At 37.5% G+C, this 17,378-nt stretch overlaps 2 protein-coding genes across 3 annotated transcripts; one reads left to right on the top strand and one right to left on the bottom strand.

The window, feature by feature from the left end:
- Positions 1-1,796: 1,796 nt before the first annotated feature.
- LOC143884911 (large ribosomal subunit protein eL43z) lies at positions 1,797-4,865 on the top strand. Its single transcript, XM_077388766.1, has 4 exons — positions 1,797-1,914; positions 4,052-4,091; positions 4,185-4,356; positions 4,619-4,865. The coding sequence occupies exons 1-4, from the start codon at positions 1,912-1,914 to the stop codon at positions 4,680-4,682; spliced, it is 279 nt and encodes a 92-aa protein (XP_077244881.1). The 5' UTR covers positions 1,797-1,911; the 3' UTR covers positions 4,683-4,865.
- Positions 4,866-7,742: 2,877 nt separating this feature from the next.
- Positions 7,743-16,687, bottom strand: LOC143884910 (casein kinase II subunit beta-1-like). Of its 2 annotated transcripts, none has more exons than XM_077388765.1 (5): positions 15,982-16,687; positions 12,710-12,925; positions 9,536-9,645; positions 9,199-9,364; positions 7,743-8,391 (listed from the first exon to the last, which is right to left on the bottom strand). In XM_077388765.1, the coding sequence occupies exons 1-5, from the start codon at positions 16,211-16,213 to the stop codon at positions 8,261-8,263; spliced, it is 855 nt and encodes a 284-aa protein (XP_077244880.1). In that variant the 5' UTR covers positions 16,214-16,687; the 3' UTR covers positions 7,743-8,260. The 2 variants fall into 2 exon arrangements, with proteins under 2 accessions (XP_077244880.1, XP_077244879.1); XM_077388764.1 differs by having other exon boundaries at positions 12,710-12,928; positions 15,982-16,668.
- Between the last annotated feature and the right edge of the window lie 691 nt (positions 16,688-17,378).

Here is a 17,378-nt window from a genome sequence, read left to right as displayed (position 1 = left end):
TTTACCTTGGTCGCATCTGCACTTTGCCCTCCGAAGTCAATCAAAACTATTTTGACTGTACGGAGTCATGGATGTATCAAGTGAGTACTCAGTTTGACTGTACGGAGTCATGGATGTATCAAGTGAGTACGCACTTTGCCCTCCGAAGTCCCCCTCTCCCCTGCTGAGTCGATTAGGATTTTCTTTGGCCGCAGTTTGACTTGCATCCGCATTTTGAAACACTGATCTTAGTTCATTTCATCCATGGGAAGAGCTCAAATTCAAGATTCATTGAGAGGAATTGCAGAGAAGGGAAAGAGAAAAATAAACTCCACTATTTGTTTTATGCTAATTTTCAGACGAAACAATAAATGGGTGTAAAACAAATTTGCTGGCCTGTTGGAAGTGGAAAAATATATATGTAAAATTTGTTTTACATCCATTTTGTGTAAAAAAGAAAGAGAGCCTAAAGAAATATATCCTCGCCATACTTTGTAATGCACATTGATCTAAGCATAAAGCTCTAGATTTGATCATTAAACTTTTGTTAATTGATTGTGACGATTTAGGCCAATTTTGGATTGCTGGAATTTTTTGAAAAGTTTTTCCAAAATTGCCATATTTCATCTGTTCGGTCGCACATGAAAGAAGATAGGTGGGAGCTTCCATTTATAAAGATATCCCTCTAAATAATTCATATCCATTCTAAACAGAGGAAAAGGAAAAAAAATTCCCCAAAATATTTTCCATCATAAACATTTTCCCTACAATCCAAATATGTTCTTAACATATAGGGTTGCAATTCGAGTCGGATGGGTTGGGTTTTCCATAACCCCACGCTACCTGATAAATTATCTTAGGTCTAGTTGGGTTGAGTCTTTATGGGAAAACCCAAGATTCATAAACTCAACCCTAGCCGATATGGTTTCTTGGGTCGGGTTTTGATTGTTTAGCTTACTAGTGATTAATTCCATCGGATGGTAGGAAACAACAAATCTTCACATCAAAAATCTCTTAATTTTAGCTGTCAAGTGCATAAACTTGATAAATTTAAATTGTCTAGTGAAAACAATTTTATCAATATGCTTGAAAATAATTTGGCATGACATAAAAAACTCACATTACACCCAGGTTACAACATTACACCCAAGTTACAGGTTTTGGGTTTTTTTAGCCTTTAAAACTTGACCTGAGATTGGGTCGGGTTTCTAACCTGAAATCTAACGCAAGACCCAAGTGCTTTGTTTGGTTGCACAAAAGCTCGGCAGCCGTCGGAATTTGGTTTGGATTTGACATGCCATTCCTGTTTGATTGCCAAAAAAGCATTGGACTCCCTTGGATGTCTCCCATGTAAATAACCCATGTAATAATTACTTGTATGTATGATGTTGTGGATTCCTTGTCCCTTCTAAAAGCAAATCCTTTCATAACTAAAGAATTTTGGTTGAATTTTCTAGGGAATGATGCTCTCTCTTTCTCTCTCGTCCTTCTCTCTTTCTCTCTCGTCCTTCTCTCTTCCGTCTATCCTTATATTGATAATGACACCCCTACTTATTCTCCTACTTTCCGAGGATATGCCGTGCAACCACTGCTTTACTATTCTCTGAAGTAATTCTAGATAAATCGAAATGCTTGTCTCCTCCCGTTTGACTTCTTTTGACTTCATATTCCACCACTTTCCAAGCCAGCCCGAGCAACCAAACGGAGCTATAAAGGGAAGTGATGTATTCGTCCTGTTTTGTTACTTGGAACAGCCCCCTCTACTCCTCTAGTGTATTAATTTATGACTACACTTTTAAGCTAGAGTGGGGTGTCCCAAATAAAAAAGAGGGGTGAATATATCGTTACCCCTACTATAAATATATCAGCGATCTAGGGTTTTAAGATTCAGGGTTTCTTTCTTCTTCTGCCTCTTCTTCAAGCAGATCGAAAATGGTACCTCTCGATCCCTCAATCTCTTCATCTGCTTTTTCTTTGGTTCCCTTTCTATTGTTTGTTCATTTGTTTTTCGATCTATTTTGGTTCTAGTTTTTCTTACTTTCATGGTTTTAGGGTTTGATATGGTGTTTTGAGTGTTGGAGAGGGTTTTTTTTTTATTATTACTCAAGATTATGAAATATTTCATTTGCGCCCTGTTTGCAAATCAGGACTTTTCTGGAAAAGTTTGGAAAAGAAAAACTTTTCCAGAATTTCTTGGTTTTCAATTGTTTGATTACATATGATAAAAATTAACTTAAGCCACATCAGTTCAATTTTAGTTTAGATAGAACTTCAATTTATACTGGCCGTTTGGATACATGGATTTTATATAAGCTAAAACCTAGATTTTAAATGCCAAAACCTGGATTTTAAATGCGTAAATAAGGTGTGTAACCATTCAATCTTGTAAAATTTAGGTTATAGCTTATATAACATCCAGGTTTTAGCTTGTAAAATTTAAGATCTTACATTCCTAGATTATAAATTCCATGTATCCAAATGGCCACATAACGTTATTCCTCTAAATAATGCTATAACCATATCATTTCTCTCTAAATTGTGGAAATGAAAAAAAGGGAAGAAAACCCAGTGAAGTAAAGTGATGGGTTTAATGTTAGGATTTTGAAATTCCAAGTTTGCTGATTTTTGACAACCGTGGGTTATAACTTGTTATCAAGTCGAGCATATTGTTTTATTGCAGAAAATGCCTTATTTTGGTTGAAATCAATGCCAGAAATGCTACTGTCTTTTGTGGGTTTTCAATACTCGCAGTAGCAGTTTCATTTTAAATTGTTGTTAGATTTCTGTCCATTTCTACTCATATGTGTATAATTTTGCTCCCAGAAGTGTAGTAGTCAAAGTAATGGCACCCCAATTCTAGCTTTGACGATGACTTTTGTACTGCGGTGATGAAGTAGCTGCTGATTTGAATGCAAATATTCTATAGGTTTTTTTTTTTTTTTTCCTTTTTGGTCTTAAGTCTTGGAAATACTGAATGGGTTTGCAAGCTCTGTTTACATCTTATGGGTGCCTTGGAATTTAGTACTGAATGAAAGACTCCTCCCTAACTTATTCACCACTCATTTGTTTATTTTGGTGGGGAACTAATAGCTTCAAATATCATTACCTTTGACCTTCAATTATAAAAGCTATGGGTAATTAGCCATGTGTAGGACAAGAATGGAGCAAAATCAAATCAAATGGGATTATTTAGGATTTTAAGAGATTCAGTTTGGTTCTTCTGTTTGTGCCTCTGGAGATTAACTCCTTAATCGCCATGAGCATTGGCTACTTCTGGTTATCCTCGCTTCAAAAAGCCTGGATGGAGTGGCAGTGGGAGTTGGCAACACATAGTAAAAGAAAACCTATTTTGGTGTCCAAATTGTGTAGGAAATGATTCTGAAGCCAGATCTTTTATTAGCACCATGGTTTCTGAACTTTGTCCTGTATTCATCAGATCACATCTGAATTGTCAGTTGCTCGTCTGAATTGAAACTAGTTTTTTTTTCCTCTTATTTAATTAACTGGTTTTCCGTTATCATGATAAATTTTCTGACAACTCCATGAACACTACTTTTGGCTTCCTACCATTAATTAGCAAACTCGGTCTCTATCTTGTGTAATTAATCAGCAGAAATGTTTTTTTTTTGTGTCAGATTTTAGCAACAGTAGAAGCCCTGATATTAGGATTATTCGCTCATAAAATCATAATGGGCGATGATTTTTCACCCCACCCTGTAGGATTATGCGCCCCCCTTTTTAACGTGATTTGACACCAAAAAGCATTAAAAGTCTGCCCACTATTCACATTAAAAGGAGGGCGCATGATCCTACAGGGGGAGCGAAAAAATCATCTCATAATCATAATATGTGGAATAAAACATGAAATTGGTTCTAATATGATTCACCATTAGGAAATGCTATAAAGAGTATATCGATTATAAGAAATAGAAGAAAAAAGGACAAGCTAAAGTAATGTTCTAGTAAATGGGTCGGGAGTCTCTGGCATGGCAATCTTCTTAAATAGAGTACCCTAACAATGTTGTGTGTAACTGGACCATGTTTATTTGGGGATGCTTTTTTGTAATTGCAGACTAAACGAACAAAGAAGGCCGGGATCGTCGGGAAGTACGGTGGGTTCTTACTCTGGTGACACTTCCATTGCTATTGCGATTGCTATTGTTTTGACAGAAACATGTGAGTACTAAATTGGCTTTGCAATTCAGGCACAAGATATGGTGCTAGTTTGAGGAAGCAAATTAAGAAGATGGAGGTGAGTCAACATGCGAAATATTTCTGTGAGTTCTGTGGGAAGTACGCAGTCAAGAGGAAAGCTGTTGGTATCTGGGGCTGCAAGGATTGCGGCAAAGTTAAAGCTGGCGGTGCTTACACGTTGAAGTAAGATCCTTTTCTATTTATTCTCTCCTTGCAAGAATTTTTTGCTCACATTTAGGCCCTGTTCTTTTGAGGTTATGACTACCGATTGCGAGGGCCAAACCGATTAATGGGCTCAAATTTAAACATAAATTTGAGCCCTATAATAGGTTTGGCCCTCACAATTGGTTGTGATAATCTCAAACTAACATACGCTGTTCATCTATCAAAAGAAAATGTAGTATGCCGTTTTAGTTGCTGAAGTGTTTGTTCATGTCTTTCTCAGTACTGCAAGTGCTGTGACTGTTAGGAGCACCATCCGAAGGCTGAGGGAGCAGACTGAGGGATGATCAAACCTGGTACTCACCTGAAATCATTAAGTGGAGTGTGAAATTAGCGATCCGATTTTGTTTCAAGTTATTATGATAGTTAGTAGTATCATTTTATGACCATTTTCTTGTGTTTAAGTAGATTTAAAGACTAGAAATTCTATATTCTCTCATGAAATTGGAACTGGGTGATTTTAGACTTCATATCGTATCTTATATGATTTAAGCAGCTCTCAAATCGGTGTCAGAAACATTTAAATCGTGTGGATTGCAAACTAGGAATGATTGATTAGGTTTTAAACTTTCTAGTGAGTGATTTCTTCTTTGATTGCTCTAAAAGCATGCCTTCAAGAAGTTGCTCGTGAGTGATTTCTCCATAATCTTTTGAATCTTTTTTTGTAAAAGAACCATGGAGGATCCAAGTTTAAAAATCTTAGTTTTTTTAGGTTCGAGAAGCTTTTGCCAAGAAAAACAATAGAGCTCGATTGCATACTCCTTGAGTCATTAAAAACCCCAAATGAGCTTTTGGCAGTTGACTGGGGGCAAGTTGGGCATGCATTGTAATTGGATTTTGGGTGAAAAACCTATTATCTATTTATACTTTGGGAGATGATAAATTTGCACCCATTGTAGGATAATTCGCACCCCTCTATACCTGATTTGACCTAAAAATCTGCCACAATTCACGTTATAAGGGGTGTGAATTATCCTAGGGGGTGCCAATTCATCATTAGTGGAAAAACTTTGGTGGCAAACCTAATCACTGCTTTTCTCCACTGCCCCCTGTATCAGTGAAGCAAATAAGCAACAACAGTTACTTCATTCCTTGAGGTGGTATTTGGATGATGTTGAAAAAAGAAACCAAAACTTTTATACTAATTAATATGACAGATTGTGAAATGTTAGTCAAATAAAGGCCTTGTTTGGATTGCAAGATTTTTTGGAAAAGCTTGAAAAATTGAAATGGAAGAACTTGTACAGAATTTCCTGCTTTGACATCATTTAGAAAAACTTTTTGTTTATGTTGATACCCATCTGAAAAATAGGCTTACATCAACATGTTGACACTGACCACGAGAGCTCGGGACAATTGGACGAGTGTGGCGGCCTGCGCTCAAGATTTGTTTCGATTAAAGGTTGACCACTTGACCCAAATTAGGCCCCCCTTAACCACCATCTCGTTATGGAAAGATCCAAACCCAACATCATCAATTTTAGGTTTATCTGATGGATCGAGTTAGGTTGGTCGATTTCCAGTCATTTATTAGCAAAAGAGCCCGATCCAACTGGGCCCAATGTTTTTTTTTTATTTTAAGAAAATAAATTATATGTTGTGTAAAAGAAAAAATCTTTGAAAAATATTTTCTTTCCACAATTTAGAGGGGAAATGATATGTTTATGGTTAATTTAGAGGGATGGTAGCATAAATCAATGGTCCTTCTAAGTAAAAATTGAAGAGGGTTGGTTCAAGTTATATTCTAAGCAAAACTTGTCACTCTTTTGGTGAATAGCTGAGCTTAAAGCATTCATTTTACCGAGAGTAACCTCAGCCCCTCAGAAAAGAGTGAAAGGATGATTTTTGGGCAGCGCTCAGTAGAGTTTGATTTCTGGGCAGCGCTCAGTAGAGTTTGAAGCAACCTCTATTTTTTGTGTAAAAAGAGTAGGAAATTTTAGTAATGTATTTCATTTCCAAACCTTTCCAAAAAAATTCTAACATTCCAAACAAGGCCTTTGGAAAACCATTCAAAACCAGTTCAGGTTCAGGTTTGAAGCCTTCATATGAACCCGGTTCGACAGTGGTAGATTTCCTCTGGTTTGCTCAAGATCTACATCTTATACTTGGGAAAACCATTCAAATCTAACTCAAATAAAAAATATAGACCTGAGTTCCTGGGGTGAGAAGTTTTAGGGCATGTTTGGCAACCATGAAACGTCGTTGGCCCAGGGAGAGGGAGAGACTTGACAGGGCCGAGCGCAGAGAGCACGGAAAGAACATTAGAAATCTCTAAAAAACAATGAAAAGATGCGCACTTTAAATTAGGGTTTTTTTTCTGTTTTTTTCAGGGATCTTCCATGATCCCCCCCTACTTCCACCCTCTCAAGTCACTCCCTTTCCCATCCCTCACAACTGGAGCTACAATTTTCCATGGAATATTTTTTTCATGGTTGCCATACATTCCCTTACTCGAAGTGGGAAAGTTAAAAATATAAAGAGAAAGACTACGCAAGAAATCATTTTCATGATCATTGGTAGAAGGCTATTTTTGGATCCTACAAAGGAGCATACAGGGGCATGTATGTAAAATAAAGACCGTTTATAGTATAGAACATCAAGTGGAAACCATGATGGTCTTCGCCCAGTCTCAAACGGATACAGTTGATCTTATAGAACACCAAGAGGCAACCCTGATGGTCTTCCTCCAATCCCAGACAGTATAGCTTTTGTTGGCAAAACCCTGAACGAGGGGTTTCAACAGCATTTGGCCGACTTATGGTTGCCATTTGGATCGACAGAGTCAAGATCCGATCATGTAAAGTACACAGAGCAGAACTCCACAAGTGTCTTCTAGGAAGGAGTATAGCTTTATTTTCATGTTTTGGCGTTGGGAACGGGAGTTGAATGCTATGAGATCTATTCTCCCATTGTTCCTCGGTAGCTCAGTGGTTTTTTTGGAGAGATACTATTTCACCAATTGAGTCCAGATATCCAACATATTCATATTGGTCATGGGTTGGGAATGGGAGTTGAATCTCATAGATCTCCAGTTGTTGTTCCTCAGTAGCTCAGTGGTAGAGCAAGAGAAAGCAGAAGAACTAAAGCAAGAGGAGCAATCTCAATAGAAAGGGCCAAGTGAAATGAAGAGAATGGAGCCTAACCTGCTGACCACAGTGGCTTTATGGCAAGAAACATAGGATAGTTGAGCCTCAATCATCCAGACCATGAACAATTAAAAATTAAACATGAAAATAGAATCCCATGTTCCGCATAATGAATTTGGCATAAAAACCAAAGTAATTTCTCTACTCAAATAATTGCCACATCAAAGATGAAATCTTCAACATCATACATGCAAGGAGACGAGAAAAAAACAACTCACTTCTGAAGGCTCTACCATAGGTTTCATATTACATATGGATGGTATGCTTGTGAATTTTACAAGGAAATCAGGAAAATAGCCATCTAACATCCAGTGTCCAATGCCCCTCAGAACATGAATAAAAGGGTATTACCCATGGGTGTCAGGTGAACAAAACATGAAATTTATAACCCAAAACAAAAGGCCGAGCCATAACCCGAAATGCAAAGCACTCAAATTCTCAGCCATGAAAACCTTAAACATGCTCTCTGAATACAACAGCTAAATTAAGAAAGGCACAATAGCTTGACAAGTAGGTCAACTCACTTTTCAAGCATTTCTTCAATATATTAAAAGAGATACAAATGTATTTTCTAGGCACAAACAATTATATTTTCTAGGCACACACTCTTGCCAGGGCAAATTCCATGTGAGAAGGAAACTATTCCTTGAGTATAAGCAAGCTGTAACCGTGGATCTTGGAATTCTTACCCCCGAGTGTGCGGTCGGACAAGTACAGTGTCAAGGCTTGTGAATCTTGAAGCCAAATATTCTCGGAACATAGCTCTGCGACGCCTTCTGTGGTTTGAGGTGTCCATAAGTCATCAGAAACAGGTGAGGAAATGTGGTGCCGAAATAAGCTCCATCAATATCTAGGGTGTAGTCAAGAAAATTTCCATGACAGGGAGCATGAGTAGATGGGTAATAATATTGAAAGTATTTAATGCAAAGATGAACAGTTGGCCAGGATTTTGTACACATTTTTCATGGTATTATATATATATATATATATATATATATATATATATATATATATATATATAGAGAGAGAGAGAGAGAGAGAGAGAGAGAAGAGTGTATCTACTCGATCGAGTAGATAGCTATCTACCTCGTCGACTTAAAATATAGTGTGGGCCCAAATTATTTGGGTGATGCAAACCATTCATTTGATGGGCCCTCGCATAGATAGGGTGTGCCCAAAAAATCAGCTCCATAGGATCATCCCAACCCTTCGATTTGTGGAGGTTAAAATGGACAGGTATATTACCTTCACAAATCTGTCCATTTTTAACCTCCACAAGGACGATCTCTTTCTATTTGCTTGTGGTCAAGAGAAGGCATACCCAAGTTGCAGCTAGTAATAGGTCTCTTTCTGACTCTGCAAAATTTAGGGCCTCTTTGGAAGCCACCCAAATTGGTTCTTATTTGCAAATAATAATACTTTAATTTGAACATATTTGCAAATTGTACAATATCATTACCAAAACTAATGTAAGAATTATCTGCAAATACTCACATTCAGCTTCCAAACCATTTGCATATAAGTTAGATCAAATAAATTTTTAGTTATTCAAAGAGGAACTAAACTGCTTCTCAGTACAAAGTTCGAAGCAAGAAAATGAAAACACTAAGGATGCATGCATTAAAATTCAACGAAAATTAGTGACAAGGAAGGATACTGCCTTGGTACTTGGATCTTGGATAATAAATATCTTCACATTTGGGGCAGTAAATTTTCACTGTACTCGATCGAGGAATGTCTGATTGACCAACTGGAAGACAGGGCTGACCACAGCAGTAAACTCTAGGGCATCTACCAAAATCATAGTTTTTGTACTTGTTGAGCTGTAAAAATTCCCAATTAGCAACCTCAGCCAAAATGCAAAATTGTGAATCCATGAAGACAACAGCAACAAAAGGAATACGCCCCCCTTCGTCCCTCTTCCCAAAAAAAAAAGAAAAGAAAAGAAAACACCAGCCCAGCAACAACAGAAATAGGTCGATGAAAGATTATACCATTGCTGACATCCCTTTGCTGGTTAGTATATATCGGACATGAATCAGACCATAAAGCATCTCAGCCGCAGATTCAACCAATTCATTCTGTTCCTCAGTATACATATCACCTGCACACATCCGTGGTCAATACAAATTTCATATCATAAGCCATATCCAACAGGAAGGATTAGGAGAAATTATATCCTGGTTAATTAAGGAGTTATTTGATGATCTTCTTTTGTTTAGAAGGCAGCTATTTCCAAATAATATAATCCAGAAAGTATTTAGATGAATTACTGGGATATAATAGCGGGGAAAGAGATCTTTGTAAATATTTTCAGAGGGTGAATTACACAGAGCCTGGAATAATACTGAGGTACAGAGATGAAGCCTTAGTAGATAGTGATAGAGTAAAAACAGCAGTCTCTACAATAGAACTTGTAAATATATTCCAGCAGAAAAGCCAAAAATGCCAAGCTTGCCTCTCGGGTAAGGACGCATGGGTTGCTGGAAAGATAAATATGGATATATTATTATCAGTCCGTCCACATCAGATATTTTGATTCCAGAAGATATTTGCATATAACACATCTATAAGTACTGCATATATAGATTTTACATAATACTACTTATATTTCTGCGACTTGCACAGTGGTTTCCTTACTTTTTTTGAATGGCCAGTGGTTTCCTTACTTTAAAGGAATTTAGCGGGATCATATCTCTAGAGTGAATTGCAATTCAAGAAGAGGGAATGTTTATTTGCATAATTAGTACAACTAAAAATGCATATATTTTGCATGTTCCTCACGCAAAACAGGAAAGCAGACCACTTTGAAGTCATTTTCTAACTACATCCCATATAGATGGACCGAATTGATAGTAGTAACTTCTATGACAAAGAAGGTCTTGGAGACAAAAATGGAGGCACAGTAAACTAGTTATGAAGTTTCATCCCAGCTAAACCAGAATATGACCATCGCGATGAACGTTTGCATCTTTGAATACTCTCCACATTGATAAAATAGAACAGTACCGGAACTTGAGGAGTTGCATCAACAAAGATTTCTTTTCTCAGCAGGAGTATATCCCACACTTAAGTATGAGACATTCTAGCATCTCATACTTACAAAGAAGTCTCGAACAGCAGTGGATGAACTTGCAAATTTTGGTGTGCCATTCAAAAAAAAAAATTGCAAATTTTGGTGCAACTAGTGAAAAAGCTGGGGGTATGTTTAACAGATGGGTTACATTTTATGGAGGCACTTACTCATTATTGTTCATACTAATATTTATCCAGCTTAAAACAATGCTTTTCCATTTACCAAACAAAAAAGAAGCATCTCATCTCAGACCTCCCAAAAACTTGCTGCTAAAGAACAATAATTAATAAATGAATGCATGCCTGAGAGCCCACTCTATAGGTTGCATTTCTTCAGCTCCGTGGAACCCCAATGGGTCAATGACAGCAACATGAGACCTTTTAAAAATATTGGAACCATCCCTAAGAAGTTCTTAAAACGGGCCATCCTAGTCTTGTGCTGCAATCTTTTATTCTTTTTCTCCTATAGATTGAACATGCAATTGAGTGAAAGACATTTGAAATCATCTCGGTTGAAGATTCACTAAATCAAGATTGAACAAAATCAGCATACATCCTTTGACAGTGGAAAGAAATGGACGGCATAGAAGTTGAAGACGAAAGGCTACCCAGGGATTTTAGGCTTCTATAAAGTAGAAATATCTCATACACCCCAGGTCTTCGCACCTTGAACTGCTAGACCTTGAACTGCTAGAAGCCACACTCTTTGAGCTATGTTTCTCTTTGTTATAGTTTGGAAGGAAGGAATAGAAGGGTTTTTAAAGGGTACTCGTAAGGTGTTCGATTCATTCAGCAGCACATCTGTACGGGAGGTCTGCAGTTGGGAGTGATTCTTCCCTTGTTTTAGGGGTGTTTCACATTCCACCATCCATTTTAATTGGAGGAGATTAGTCTGAGCTAAAGCCGAATCAAGGTACAGCGCCCTTCTCCCCAATGGCTTTCTCCTCAAAACCCCACCGCCCATAAAAAAGATTTCCCAAACTAAATTTCGATGGTTTGAGTTTATGGAATTCGTGCCTGGCAAGAATTGGTGATCTCATATGCAATTTGGGAGCAGTGACTACCTTAGACAATTCAGGGCCAATTGGAGCTTGTAATTCTAACGAGGCGGAGGTCTTGGCTTTGCTCAGAGGAATCAGAATTGTAGAGCATGAACCTTGTTTCGCTCATCGTCGAGGGGATTCTCTTAATGTGGTCCGGTGGATAGGAGAAATTGTTCCATACCTATGGAGATTTTCCGTTGCTATTGAAGAAATTTTGGATTTGGTCGAGGTGAACGACACCAATTTTCAACGTGTATCAATTGGCCAGATGTGGGTCATCTTTCCTGATCTGACAAAGAAAATTTCACTTTTGTTTGATTGCTTGCCCCATTGATTTTTTTGGGGTTGTTCTTTTTTCATATTTTGCTCCTCCTTTCTTTTTGCTTTGATTTTATTTGACCCATAGTTACCTAAAACTTCCTAGTTCAATGGGAAGCTCGCTTCCTATGTGTTTCCTCTTAATTTTTTTTTGGAATGGTCAAGAATTCATTGATTAAGAGAGACTGAGATGGTCGTCATCAAAAAAAAAAAGAGAGAGAGACTGAGATGGTCGAATACAATGAAAATAAATGAGGAAAAGAGTAAAAAATACAAGATAAGAGCATAAACATAATCAAGACAAACAGACATAAAGAGGTCAAGGAGGAAGAAAATCATATTGCTCCAGGGCCTCCAAATGGACCCCGTCATTGCTAAGTTATCCGCAACCCCGTTGGCCGATCTTCTAACACGTGTTTCCATAGTTGTGAACCCGTGACTCGATTTCTTAATTTTATGACTCGTAAAAAATTTTGACAAGACCAAAAATTTAGTTGAAAAAAATATAATTATATATCAAAAGATGAAGCATGTAAAAATGGTAACTCAACAGCACATAGATAAAGCACTAAGCCAAAAATATAAATAACCATATGCTTTATCAGATCATGGCAACAACTACGCAAAAAGTGTGCATGATTTCACATAACCATTTTCGACTAATATCTTTGATTCAATGACAAGAATCCATCAACGACAAAAGCAATAAAGTATAAAAGAAATAAAGATTACCATGAGAGGATTCAACATCCAAAATCAGATCAAGGGCATAATCATAATACGGAACTTGACTACTCAATCCACAGAGATTAAAATCATCTTGGATGTACTCATCATCAACTTCGCAGAAGAACTCATTTCCTCGCAGATTACAAAACCATGAGATCCAAGATGTGTCATCCCCATCGGAACCACTAACATCTGATTCTTCACTGTCTGTTTCAGATTCTTCTGCCGGCAAAGCAAAAACAAGAAAGTCATTAGCAAATTAGCAAGCATGATGGCATTAAACTTGGAGGTAAGAATGCACCTAAAAATTCGCCCACTTTGAAACTTTTTTCTAGTTTCTCAACCCCATATGTGCCATTGAAAATGCCTACTTTAAAACATTTTCTAGTTTCTCAACAAATATGGGCCATTGAAAATGTGGTCGGAGAAACAATAAGGCCAAACTCTTTTAATGAAAAGGAACACATCAAAGTGAGCAATAGAAGGCATCCATGAATAAGCAAATAAGTGTAATCTTTAAGCAGTAAGATAAACTGAAACCCTTTTATGATCAATGGTAAAGGATTTTTGGGTCCTGTGGAGGGACGGGGGGGGGGGGGGGGGGGGGGGGGGGGCAGGGGGGCAATGTATGTGAAATCAAGAAAACTTGAAATAGGTATCACTTTTATGATTAATGGTAATGGAAATTTTTGGGTCCTATGGAGAGGCATAGTGGGCATGTATGTGAAATCAAGACCGTTAATATTGTGGAACATCATGAGGCAATCCAAATGGCCTTGGTCCTATCCCGAATGGGCATCCCATGATCAAGATAAAAGGACTACAAAAATCAACGGTTTAGCTTCTTTACGGACCCCAAATGAGGCTTGATGGAATAAGGGCCTAGGATCATCCAATCATGTTGTTCTCAATAGCATTTGGCTAGACCTAAAGACAATAGAGTTCTAAAAAGCACTGGGCGGCTGACTGACCTCCCAGCGCCCAGGCGGCGCCCAGGCATTTTTAGCCATTTTTCATTTTTTTTTAGATATTAATATATTTTCATAATATCTTGCATTTTTTTATATAAAATATAAATACTTGAATACATAACAATCCAAACCATTTTATGCATAAGCACTAAACATTAAAATAATAACAAAAAGTAAAAAACATAATAAGAAATTAAGCATAAAGTACTTAATAATTTAAGTATTTAACAATGTTGAAATCCATGACAAAAAAAAGATTAAAATCCAAGCACTTCTTCAGTCTTCACCAATCATTGTCCTTTCCCTCCAAGACCAAGACTCTATCTTCATCTGAGTCTTCAAACCCAACCCGCCCCGCCCAGGCCCACGCTCAGCGGCGCCTCGCCTGGGCGGCAGCTTAATAACGCTCAAGCGGTGAGACCGCTTTTTTAAACGCCCAGGGCCTGGGCGGGTCGTTTTTTCTGCGCCCAGCACCTAGGCGGCCGCCTTTTAGAACAGGCTAAAGTTTCCAATCTGATCAACAGATTTCAATGTGCAGACAAGGCAGAAGTGGGGCCCAATGTCTTTTAGGAAGGAGCATAAAAGTGAATTTCTTTTGTAGCATTTTTCTTAGAACAAAGACTCCTATGCTCAATCATTAAAAGGCAAAAAGAAAATAATATTGGGATCAGTTTGTGGATGCAATCTAATTCCATCATGGGTGCAATTTATGTGCAAACAAGTAGTCTAAAATTTTAAGATTACAAATTTACACAGAAATAGGACCCACCACCGGATTAGATTGCACACACAAACTAGCTCTTAGCTTGACTCCTTAAGTTCCATCATGAAAGACTATACTGAAGAAAAACACATGTTTATCAGCCATTTTATGAGGAACAAGCGGGCATTGATTGTTGTTTAGAATGGTCTTAGAGAAGCAAAAAATAAATAATTAATGTCCTTGGATGTAATGTGTGGTAGGCATATCAGGAGAGGGTTTTCCTGAGATGTAATGCCTGCCTGGTGGTGTTTAACATTTCAAGATAGGGACACTAGGATTTTAAGAGGACCGGGCAAGGTAATTCACATGTCAGATCAAGGTGCCACTTAGTTACAAGAAGCAGCACAAAGCAAAAGCAAGATAGGTGTCAACAAATTAAAAATAATTCATTTTAAGATCTGAATCAAAGCAAGATAGGTGTCAACAAATTAAAAATAATTCATTTTAAGATCTGAATCATCGAGACACAAGATTACGAAGTAAGAGAGTAACCCTGAGTGGAAGGCAGAGCATAAAATGTACATGAGGAAAGTACAACGGATACACTCCATTGAGATTTTTCTCATTTTTTTTTCTTTTCATATCAAGAGAAACATGTTCATGTTAGTACAAGAGACTGATCATTTCATACACCGATTAATATCTATCAACATAAATGGGAGCAAAGGTAACAATTCTGGCTAGGAAGTTTTAGGATATTATACAATCACTGACACTTGATCTTAAGGATTGTGGTCCTTTGGGCTACCCACCTGGATGAAACTTATAATCATAGCATTTTCTACCAACATGCATTCAAGTTGCGACTAAAATAGAATTCCTCTGTTCCATATGGACTCCCGTGTATAAAGGATTAGCAAGAAATTTAATATAGATTTTGGGCATAAAGAAAATGAGCCAAACAAAGATTGAAGCATTTGAATCATCCAAAAAGTTAAAGGTTTAAGAATATTAATACCGCTTTCATCCAGAATTCCTACCAAAGATGTGTTATTGGTTCCAGACAGAAAATTAAAGATACCAATTTCCCATTTATTGCCATTTTTCTAAGGTATCAAAGTTCATCCTTTATGCTGCCAAAACATTTAAATCTACAAAACCCAAAACTCAAATCCAAAACGCCAAACAGTCTAAAGCCCAAAACTGCCAAGAAATGCTCAACTAAATCGAAGTTATTATCACAACCAGATCAAAAACCCCACACAGGCTCCATCAATCACACAAAAATAAACCCAACCCAACCCACCCAAAAAAATACAAGAAGGGAAAAGAAGTTTTAAAAACTTTTAATTCAATATTAAAACCTATAATATAAACCATCTTTTATGCTTCCAAAACATTTAAATCTACAAAACCCTAAACTCCAATCCAAAACGCCAAACAGTCTAAATCCCAAAAGTGCCAATAAATCCTCAACTAAATCAAACTAATTATCAAAACCAAATAAAAAACCCAACACAGATTCCATCAATTACACGAAAATAAACACAACCCACCAAAAAAAAAACACACAAAAAGGGAAAATCACTTTAAAAAATAACCTTCAGAGCCCTTGTCCTTAGACATAGCGGCAGAGCGTGTGTCCCTGTGATCCGGAAGCTTGCCGGACGAGGTCGACGGCACGGACAATCTGTCCTTATCCTTGCCGTTCAATCCCTTCGAAGTGGACGGTGAGGATTTCTCAAGATGCTTGTCTAGGGCATCATTGATTCGCTTTCGATCAAGAGGACCGATCTCTGGCTTGGTCCCACCTCCTCCTCGATCTCTATACATTTTCCCCCTTTTTATCTCTTTCTCTTCGATTCTATTCCTTATTTATCGGATAGAATTCAATAATCTTTCCTCAACATTTTAAGAGCCTTTAATAAACCCTAGATTTTTCTCGAAGAAGAGCAACAGAGTGAAAAGGGGGGGGGGAGGTGGAAAATTAGGGTTTGAAGAGAAAAATGAGAAGAACCCGAGGGGACAAAGGCCCTAGGTTTTCAAAGAAGACAAAAAACAGTTTGAAGAAGCTGGAGATTAGGGTTTTGTTGGGGAAAAGGAAGGAACAAAGGGGAAATAAAGACAAGAGAGAGAGCTGGGTTAGGGTTAAAAAAATGCAATAGCCTTCGCCCGGCTCCGGCGAGGTTGCCAAACCGGCGGATGTTGTATTATTAATGCCCTAGAAAAGTGATATTTACGCCCCTTTTAATCACCAGGGACACCCGCGTCAGTGGATCAATGACAAAAAGAGGGCTCATGTACTTGATTTCAGAAAAATCCAGTGGCTTTGATTGCAAATAACACCGGCAATGGGTGTCCCTTGTGATCAAAAGGGTCGTAAATATCATTTCCCATTTCTTTAATAGGGTGTTTGAATAGCGGGAAAAACATTTCCAGAGGAAAATTGTTTCCTTTGGATTTTTTTTTCCTTATATTTTGATTTAGGACTTAGGAGGAAATGGCATGATTATGGTCTATTTAGAGAGATATCATTATACAGTGAAGGCCCCTCTAAGCAAAACTTGAGCCACAGTGGTTCAAGCAACAAATTTTTACAGTTTTTCCTTCCAAGACTTTTTCCCAAAAATTATAGCACCTCAAATAATGCCCAAGTCTGCTTCTTTTTACCCCTCTCCGTTTCTTTGGACGTAAAAATAGACGTAAAATTTGTTTTATGTTCATTTTTACAAGGGCTCCGTTTCTTTCGAAGTAAAAATAAATAAAAAATGGACGTAAAATTTGTTTCTATACAAATGGAGCCATGGTGTCTCCTCTCACTTCTCCTACATAGGTGCATCTAGGGAATAATATGGAAAAAAAAAAATTCAAGGTAAAAATTATCCAAGGTCTAGTGGGTTTGAAATTTTCCAAAAGCTAATTATTTCAGGAAAGAAATCATGAAAAATGAGTTTTCCAAATGCTAGAAAATTTATTTCCCATCAAAATAATTTCCAAT

This window comes from Tasmannia lanceolata, unplaced genomic scaffold (assembly GCF_043159265.1).
Source record: "Tasmannia lanceolata isolate RefF3 unplaced genomic scaffold, GAP_Taslan_0.1 ptg000008l, whole genome shotgun sequence".
In the NCBI taxonomy this organism is placed as follows: domain Eukaryota; kingdom Viridiplantae; phylum Streptophyta; class Magnoliopsida; order Canellales; family Winteraceae; genus Tasmannia; species Tasmannia lanceolata.
This window is presented reverse-complemented; position numbering and strand designations above follow the sequence as displayed.